The sequence below is a fragment of the Melampsora larici-populina genome (assembly GCF_000204055.1).
Source record: "Melampsora larici-populina 98AG31 unplaced genomic scaffold MELLAscaffold_27, whole genome shotgun sequence".
Classification (NCBI taxonomy): Eukaryota; Fungi; Basidiomycota; class Pucciniomycetes; order Pucciniales; family Melampsoraceae; genus Melampsora; species Melampsora laricis-populina.
This window is the reverse complement of record NW_006768791.1, coordinates 1,112,564-1,122,296: the sequence shown is the minus strand read 5'-3', so window position 1 is coordinate 1,122,296 and position 9,733 is coordinate 1,112,564. Positions and strand designations below refer to the sequence as shown.

Genomic DNA, 9,733 nt, shown 5'->3' with positions numbered 1-9,733 from the left:
TTACTTCTTGTTTCCGAAAAAATCCGCCTTAACTTTTTTCGAATTATCTACTAACTTGATTTCAAAAAAGATTTGTTTTCCAAAAAAAAGTATTTACTTGGCTTCAAAAATTCTACTAACTTGATGTCAAGAAAAAAGACATATTTTCCAATTTACTTGTTTCCAAAAAGAAAATCTACTTATTTTCAAAAAAAGAAAATCTACTTGCTTTCAAAAAAAGAAAATCTACTTGTTTACAAAAAACCCTGTTTTTTAAATATTGTTTTGTCTCACTTTTTCAATGAGTAAATCTAATTATTTTCAAGAAAGAAATTCTACTTGTTTGCAAAAAAAGTCTGATTACTTGTTTTTGAAAAAATGTTGGCGGTTCGTCTATTGATGTCGTATTTGTGTTTTTTTTATCTTGTCGAATTTTGAAAAGATTCAAGCTGAAAGTGCTGTGCTTTCCAAGTTGACGTTTGAGCTTTGAACTTCAAAGTTCGAAGTCGAACTTCAAAGTTCGAAGTTCAAAGCTCGAAGTTCGAAGTTCGAAGTCGAACTTCATGAGCCATGCAAGTTCTCAGTCGTAAACGGCTGTTTTCATAATAAGGCTAAAAGGATTACATAATAGCTATTTGGCGCTGAGAGGTAATTTGTAGAGAACAGAAGGATTAGGAACAAGGAACATAGATAGTAGTATCAGTTATGGAAACTTTTTTTCGTATATATAGTTGTTGTTCTTTAGATCCTTGTTGTTCTTTTTCCTTCACTTACATACACTTTTTTCAAATAAAATGTTTGTCATTTTGGATCAGGGATTGGATCACAAGCCAAAATGCGAAATTCATTCGCAAATTCGATTGCATCGGATATGATTGGGTCGCAAGATGATCACCGATTTTGTATCGGGCGCGAGATTGCATCGGGGATGCGGGGTAGAGGCGGCCTCGGTTGAGGGCTACGCGATTGGATGATTCTATCGCATTCGGGTTTGAGTCGGACACGTATTTTGCGTGTTTGCATCGGGCTGAGGCTCAGTCGGATGCCACCCACGCGGTTTGAAATCGGAGCTGTGTTCAATCGGATGGGCCCGCGCGTTTTTGAAACCGACTGAACAATCAGTCGCGTGGTGCGTGCTCGATTGCGGATCGGAAGTCTGTCTAATCGCATGACTTGGGCGCGATTCTGCATCGGGGCGCCCTTCCCGAAATGACAACAGGAAGGGCTTTCCGACGTGAATTTCTTGGTGGTGCGTTGCGTTGATGAAGATACTGCTGCCACCGAAGATTGAACCTTGGTTTGATAACGCTGCATGAAATCTTCTATCTCTTGAGTCGTCTTCGGAGGTGAATTTGGACAGCCAATCGATTTTCCATCTGTTCCTTTATGAGTTAAATCATAAGGCTTGAGACAGCGATGACACATAGAACGAGCATGACAAAATTTAATAAAGGATCCAAAGGATAAACCATTTGGTAATGGAGGAAAAATTCGTTTAGCATCCGTTGCGTTGATGTCGACATCCATCGCGTTCGGGTCACGTGGAATTTGAACAACAGGAGGTGATGATATGGCTCTTTGCATCGTATTTGAAATGCCCAAAGAAGCGTGATTTGCGCTAACATGCATTACCTGTTCTGAAGCCATTAAAGCTACAGCTTGGCGTTCTTCCACCGTAGAACATTTGAACCAGTCCGGGTGTTTAAGAGCTCTATCCTTAACTTCCGGTCGTAATCCTGAAGTAAATAAATTTTTTAAAACCACTCCTGACAACTGAAGTTGAAAAGCCATCGAATTGAATCTTGAGATAAATTTACCAACATGCAACTTCCCTTGTTTGAAGGATTGTAGTTCCTGAAATAATCGTTCTTCAGCAAATTTGTCTCCAAACTTATTTAAGAATTCTTTGAAGAAATCCTTCAGGGATTTGAGAGTATCAATCGTAAAAGGAATAGGAGTAACTGAAAAATCTTCTGAGTCCAAAACTCCATTCTTACAATCATTTAGCTTTAAAAGACTCATCCACCAATCGTGTGGTCCTGACGAGATTGGAAAGTGTTTGGATACCCAAGTAATCCGGCGATCATCATTTGCGAAGCAAGCGGAATTGGCGAATAAGGCATCTCTTATCACACTGAGAAAACCCGGAACCTTACGCGGATCGGTTCCATCAAAAGAAACTCCCGGGAGAACAGGAGGCTCGACAGGAGGTTGGTTGTTGAAGTTAGGTAAAATTCTCTTCATGGTGTTGACTTCATCATCTAAAGCATCTAAACAAGTCTTCTTGACAGTAGCAATACCTTCATTTAAACAAGTATTTATTTTTGCTTCGATAGTATCTAAATTCAGCTTATCTTTGAACTCGTTTTGAATAGTAGTGAGGACGTCAGCTTTAGCTTGAATGATAGAAGTTCGAAATAAAGCCTCCACCTCTGCTTTAACTTGAGCGATAGAAGTTTGAAGTAATGACTCTATAGCCGCTGAAGCTGTGTCATTTCTAGCATTGATGACATCATTAACATTTGTATTGAAAGTGTCGAAACGTGGTTCCAAATACCGAGAAACAAATTGCTGTTCTTGCGATGAGAGTACGTATAACGCCGTTGGACTAGTAGGATGATGTTGAGGATGTTGAGACATGATTAAAAGATGTAAAAGAAAAATCGATAGATAATATAAGACGTGCTGAAACTTTAAAGAAAACTGTTTTAGATGTCTATAATAACTATCTGATAACCAACTAAAGGAGGAATTGAAAGGGTTAAAAAAATAAGAGAACGAGAAACACCACCACACAAAAGAAGATGATTGTATGACGTAATACCCCCAAATCAAGAAACTCGGAACTACCACTTCTAACAAAATTAATATGAACATTCGAAACTGCCGCAACCATGAAACATGTACACATTCAAATATATAACAAATAACTAAAAAATAACAAAATCCAAATAGACTGACTTTTGAAAAAACATTTATTATCATTACTATAGTAAAAAAAATAAAGTAACATATAGCGAAAAAGAAAAAGACTCTCGAAATTAATTTTAAAGATCGAATTATACTGTAAGGGCCTTGGTCTAGGGTCTCGAAATGCATAACTGCTTTATTCGAGATTTAACTCAGATTTGAAAGGTGACAAAATACGTTAATAATTCGATAAAGAAAAAGGAACTAAACATGAACATGAAACAACCTACAGTCATTTAAGAAGAGCTTGCCCCAAATTCCCCGCCAATTCGCTTGAGTTTTGCGGGCAATTTGGGGCAAGCTTTTCTTAAATGACTGTATATATACATATATCTTTCTACAAATGTTTCCTAACAACTACTTTCTACTAGCAACCTATTTCCAACTATTTCTTGATAACATCTAGCTAAGTTATTCCTTATTATCAAATGTTGAAATATCCTAATACGTATTTATCCTTATCCACATAACATTTATTTGAAATTAACTCTTAACAAATTCTTAACGAAATACATTTATTTAAGTCTTATTATGTAATTTCTAAATATATTTTAAATCATTACAAGGTGAGATGAGACAGTTGATGCTGGAAGCAGCTGTATGGTACATTCTATTCACTGCTTCGAGCAGTTGAATAAGGTACCCCGAGGTGTGACTGTCAATGATTAAGGAGAATTTGAGAAAGAAAGAAAGAGAACATGTCCAAAGGCTTACATACAAGTTACAAGCTTTGGTCTCGACTTTGTTGAGTTTTATAAATTAAGTATGTACAGTCGATTGCAGAAAGTTTGGAAACTTTTGCCCGCCAAACTTGAGCAAATTGGCGCGGAATTCTTTCCAAGCTTTGTGAAATTTAGCTTAACAAAGCCCTCTCTGCGCGGCCGCGTCCGCGCCCTCTTGACTGTACTTATGTCCATGGACAATCTCATCGGGCGACGGAAGGAGTCAGGACTCAGGACTCACCGGAGCTCGTTGACCTTATCATTCTATCACTACGTAAGTACATAGACGTACATATATGATATCACATTGATGTTGGCGTTTGAAGTTGAACACTTTGTCTCTTTTACATACTTTGTCTGTTCATAATAATTGACACGTCTAGACACGTCTTCCTTTCAACTTTTTGAATGCCGCTAAGCTTGTTGAACTTTTGTACCCGTGTGTGACTTCGGAATCCGGATAAGCTCTTTTATCAGAATCAGGGTTCATTCCTGTTCATTCACACATATGATCATGTACGGTGGCCTGGCCCTGTATCCTCCTGTATCATCATGATTCATGACACTTTGAAGGTACGTGTTTCTTCGAGGTGGGAAAACTTCCACAGATGCCAACTAGCAAATGACGGAGCTGAATACATTGTAGTGGAGTTATCATTGCCTGTCGTTGCCGATCGTTGCACACAGACTCACAGTCCCTTGAAGACTGAAGTAGTTTCATTTTCCGCACTCTCACTGGCCTTCAAGGTCCGAAAGCCCACAAAAGCTTTGAATAATCGCTACACGGGAGTGATTCCCATCAAAGAACAATCCGAAAAACGTCTGTCTTCGTCTTCGTCTCGTTTTACATTCCCATCTTCTGTTAGTTGAAAAATCGTCGATTTTCGCTGATTAAATTCGGAATGGGATGATTCAGCTTGACTTGAAGCCCACCTCCTACGATGAGCGGATTGAACTCCAACATTGCCCATGCTAATGCTGCGTGGGATCAATTGGACAGGATGTTGGCGCACGAAATTCATCCTTCCGCTAGTCCCGTTATGCATATAGCATTATATGCGATGGCCGGTATTGCTCCTCTGACCGGGTTGCTATTCCTTGTGGGTGGTTTGAAAAGGATAAGTAAAGGTGGACAAGATAGTCTCTGGCTCTTTCGGGTCGATGATCGCGGGTACATTCATCCAAATGCGATCTTCGTCGTTACGATTTGGGCTTGTCTCTTCACTGCTCGTCAGTCTTCAGTGCAATTCATTCGTGTTTTGCGGACGCTGACTCGTGGTATTATTCTTGACCTCAACATCATACGCATCTACTCAAGTCGACACGGCCGCGTTAGTCTGCTTACTTTTAAACCTTTCCACCTTTGTCAAGTGGTACACACTTGTTCTACACGTTATGAGTTTTCCTGTGATATTCTGTTTCGGTTAGTGCCTTTCCCCTCTTTCAAGTGACGACATTGGGTAATGATAGATTGACAATCTGTGTTCGCAACTGACTATTTGTGACAGGGTGGACCAAAGGTGAGGGAATCAATCCAGTTCACCAGGACTGTAACAGACTCTAATCTTTGATCAACTTTTGTGGCTTTTTCTCGGAAGTCTGGTGCTTCTCTTACGCTGCACCGCCTTCAGCTCTTTGTCTGGATAGTAAGCGTGCGAGCTCACCTACTCACCATCGTAAAATGGTCGGACCTTGGCTCTTTAACGTAGGCAACATTACGATGTATATGATTCCGTTCGCCTTCACCATACCACTGGCAATCTCGATTGCAAAGAAGCTGCGGGACGTAGAACTCTACTTTAACAAATATCAGGAGGCGCATCAATTACTGAAGAGTATACTTACAACGCCAGGCATATCTGAGATCTCACCGTCTGCGAAGCAACTCCAAGTAAAGATCTTGCTTGAGTTGAACACGCTCTCAAAATTGTCCAAGGAGATTTTGTTCATTGTGCGATGCATTGCTGGAGGTTATGCGATCCTCGATCTCATCTTCACCATTGGAGCCATTTGGACTACTTGGCGAATCATGCGTACACTATGGTCTCAAGTCGCAACCCTTCGTAGATGTGCTCAACGTAGGCGTGGTGATTGTAGCGCGATTCGTCCCACAAATAGTAAACTTTCAAGGCATGATATAGATCAAGATAATGCATCAACTTGTCCCATGCGCGCGATCTCTTCCTACTCAATACCTAGTATTTCATCTAATGGGAACCTATTACCATGGATGCCACCCTTCGCGAGAGGGACAGAAATTACAAGGTCAACCTGGACTTCGGGCGCGTGTCACGACAAACGCGAGGATTGGGAAAAATATGATGAATTTGTTTTGAGTCAGAAATATGCTTGCCTGAGCCGTTATGCGTCCAATGCACTATGGCAAGCAACGCTGATAGTCGTAACCTCTGCTTTATTCATGACCCTTGATATTTTCATTGGTGAGTTTCCAATTGATTTTCAAGCTGCGATATTCCGGTTGACTAAGCTATCGATACTCAACACAATATATCACATCTAGTCACAAATGCTATGGGAGTCCCTCATCGACATCGCCTCAGTGATCTCACTATGGTTGTTATAGTATGGGGCAACGTCATTTGGAATTGTGGGCTTGGGACGATTTTGGGGATTGTACGTGGCTTTTGTCTTTTTATCGAATCTCATGACTCACTTTATTGAGTGATCTGTTCATCCACTTGACTTGAAAATGCACAGATGTCATGCGTTGTGGCCTTCTCACCGACTCCCCAGGCTTTAGCAGAAGAAATCACTCTAGATAGATATGAGGGAAAAGCCGAATGTTTATCATAATTTCAATCCCAGCTATAAAGTTGTAGGAATATTATATTTTCTTATCATTTCAAACTTCTTGAATCCACTTTTTTATTTGACTGCGTTGTCCGATTCTGCTCACTGAATGGATACGCATGTCCCCGTCCCGTCTTGACTCTTTCACTCTCGATATGTTTTTATAGTCTATTTAGTACCAAATAAACCTGCTACAGGTATTCGCGTCTTGGTTCTCAAATAGACATTTCCGAGTTATTTCGTTTGAGACAAATGTACATAGACCATAGGGCCTGGCACCGATTTTCCTCATATTCGCGCTTGTTGTATGTTGCATGGAGCATACATGCATACCACTCCTGACATGGGAGTTCTTTCACTCCTTCAATTTGAAGTTCCTCTTCCGACGCTACAAAGATACCGCTTGCTCTGCTGGTGCTGACTCTGGCTTCCAATTTAGTTATCCTTGATGCCCTCCCGCGTGGCAGGGAGCCTGTCGAAAAGCGGCCGAAAGGATTAAACCCTCTCGATATGATGATAATGAGCTCCAAGCTGAAACCTTCAAAACAAAACAGATTGCTCCGATCACAAAGGAGGCCCGATCGGGAATTTCACCCCGGTCGATCGGCAGTCAATTGTCAACCGCCGCAGCCCGCGCTCTGGCCCGACTGATATAAAATTCCCACCTTCGGCTCACGCCTCTTTCGCCCCCTCTCTACAGACCCCTATCATCAATTTCGTCAGTCCAAAGACCACGGCTCATCGTATGCAACTCTCAAGAAGATGACCAGTTCATCTTTCTCATCTTCGCGACGGGGTTAAGGTCCGAGTCTTTAAGTCCTTCACATTTCAATGTGGCTTTAGCTCTCGAAGGGCTCACTTTTGTAACATCAAGTGGCGCGCATCATCAGAAATATCTCTCTAGACTTCTTTTCTTTCGACCCATCCACCTCCGTCGATTTTTCATCGATACAAAAAGACACCGAGGACGAAGGGAAGGGCAGTAGGATGTTTCAACGATACCGAAAGGTGGAGGATCGTCATCTCGCTTTTCTCATTCCAGGTTCTGAAAGGAGGGCGGCTGTAGATTGAAAAGTAGTCAGGAGATTGGGAAAGTTGCGTGGGGACAGCGAGGAGGGAATTTTCTATTTTCTCTTTTTGATTAAGTGCAATCCGTGGTTTGCAGTTTCATTCATTTGAACTGCAAAACTCAATTCGGACTACTCTTGGATCTGACGAAGCCTTCCGGGTTCATTTTCAATTTCTTGATTTTGAAAGATCGTGGGGGTTTAATGATGAACCAGTGACACAAACAAAGAATGTAGATTGTATATGGCTCATGTCTAAACTTTCTACATTCTTTGATTGCATTGCACTGACTTTCTGATGGAACCCTCTATAGGATTGGATATTGTTGAAACGTTGTTATCATTGTGTGCTTGTAGTGATAGTTGGCTTTCCAGATACAAAACATTGTCTACGTCTAGTTAATCAATTTCACATCATTTACAATTCCACTGCTCCCTTGCCTTCGACCCAATAGCTCGAACACATATTCAAATATGCCCATAGTGATACCTGAGCCAACAAAACTACTGAGCAATGTAGGTTTTAAACCCCTGAAGAAACCCATCATTCCACCCAGCCTGAGTGACAATCGCAATACCCTTCGTCTCCGTTTTACTAGCCAAATATCTTGTCTCATTGGCTGACTAGGTTTCTGTTGAGGAGGACGTGTCCATTGAGGTATAATCAAGTCCACAAAACCGTAAAGTCGCGTACGATGCGCGTTGGGTAACATCCCATGTTTCCCATCGCCATATATCTGCTTCACAATCTGAGCAACGGTGAGATTTTGAGCAACGGGAAAAGGCTTGTGAGGATTGAACGTTGTGTTTGTGGCTGCAAGGTGGGTCGCCTGGGATCCAGATGAGGTTTGATTACCTGAAGTGGCAAGCTTGTTGACCTGTAGCCTAGTTTTGATCTGGATCCGATGAAAGCATGATTTCAGACCAATGTAAGAGAAGAAGCAAAAAATCTAGACCAACGATGTCCAGTGGGTAGGGTAGTAGCGCAGAGATACTACCCGACAGCGCGCCAGCTAGCATGATTTGTGAAATTTCTTTTGGACTTCTGGAAGAGCTGAACTCGTCATTTGTGCCTCTCTGAACCGAATGACTACCCAGTAGGCCGCGGATGATCGCATCTGTTAAAGCGCCGAACCTCATGGTCAGCTCGAGGGTGCTGATCATAGCAGCATGCTTGGTAGATGACGCGATGCTGCAAAGATTTACTTACAACTCGTGAAAAATATCCCGCTACTGATCGAATCTCGAAAGCCAGTCATAAGTCCACCCAGATAAAAGCCTCGAAGACCGCTTTCGCGAAGAATTTTACGTGAGATCTCATATGAACCAAGTTTCACTCCGGTTGTCGGGTTGACATGTTCTGCTTGAGCTCGACACTTGATTACTTCAATCTAAAATATTGTTCAAACCTTTAACGTTCATCAGATTCATATCAATCTCAAGGCTCCGATTGTTCGTATGAGAGGTTCATTCCAAACGAACCGGAGTTTGTAAAAGAGCGCAACATCCACCAGCAAATGCACCCGATGCAAATACGTAGGGTAAATGCTCGGGCCGTTCCCGATCTTGACGAAACAACGACCTGATCGCTCAAAAAATTATATACCTATCTTCAATAATCAATCATTTGATGGCAGCGGCAAAAAATATCATAAGATGATTCTGGTACCAACATGCATTTTCCATAGGTGGCAAAGAAGAATGAGTCAATAAAAGCCAGCCCCAAAATCGGAGCCGCCGCCCCAGCAAATAGAAACCGGTAACCTTCCTGTCTCCAAAGCGCCCTCAAACCATTTAGAGTTGAGTTGAAGTGAGGTAGTTGTGTCGCAGAGTGCGAATGTGTGAGTGGGATGTTGCGGATCCCCGACTGGTTGGAAACATAATCCACAGGTGGTATAGAGTACTTCAATGCCAAGCTTGAATACTCATAATTTACACAATGATGAACGGGTGATGGTGAACGAGATAGTGCGAGGGAGGTGAGATCAGATGAGGTATGTGATGGGTTGGTTTGAAGTCGAACTTTGAGAACTTCGAGCGGATTTGAGATTAGAATTCCAGCTATCATCAAGAGTGCGTTCATCAGTCTCTGCCCTAAATACACGCTTTGGAATCGATTAGACACTCACCAGCTCCACCAATCCAACCAGCGATGACATCCTTGGTCGTTTCAGAATCGGCCAT

At 41.8% G+C, this 9,733-nt stretch overlaps 2 protein-coding genes across 2 annotated transcripts; one reads left to right on the top strand and one right to left on the bottom strand.

Annotated features, from left to right (window-relative positions):
- Nucleotides 1-4,223: 4,223 nt before the first annotated feature.
- Nucleotides 4,224-6,485, top strand: MELLADRAFT_88580 (uncharacterized protein; the record flags this gene model as incomplete). Its single annotated transcript, XM_007411845.1, has 8 exons — nt 4,224-4,491; nt 4,538-4,547; nt 4,600-4,901; nt 4,990-5,094; nt 5,180-5,191; nt 5,270-6,112; nt 6,193-6,305; nt 6,390-6,485. The coding sequence occupies 8 exons, from the start codon at nt 4,224-4,226 to the stop codon at nt 6,483-6,485; spliced, it is 1,749 nt and encodes a 582-aa protein (XP_007411907.1).
- Nucleotides 6,486-7,944: 1,459 nt separating this feature from the next.
- MELLADRAFT_108184 (uncharacterized protein) lies at nt 7,945-9,733 on the bottom strand (the record flags this gene model as incomplete). The annotated part of the gene is made up of 6 exons (XM_007411844.1): nt 7,945-8,445; nt 8,510-8,667; nt 8,760-8,940; nt 9,032-9,131; nt 9,223-9,610; nt 9,679-9,733. 6 exons carry the CDS (start codon nt 9,731-9,733, stop codon nt 7,945-7,947), a joined length of 1,383 nt encoding a protein of 460 aa, XP_007411906.1.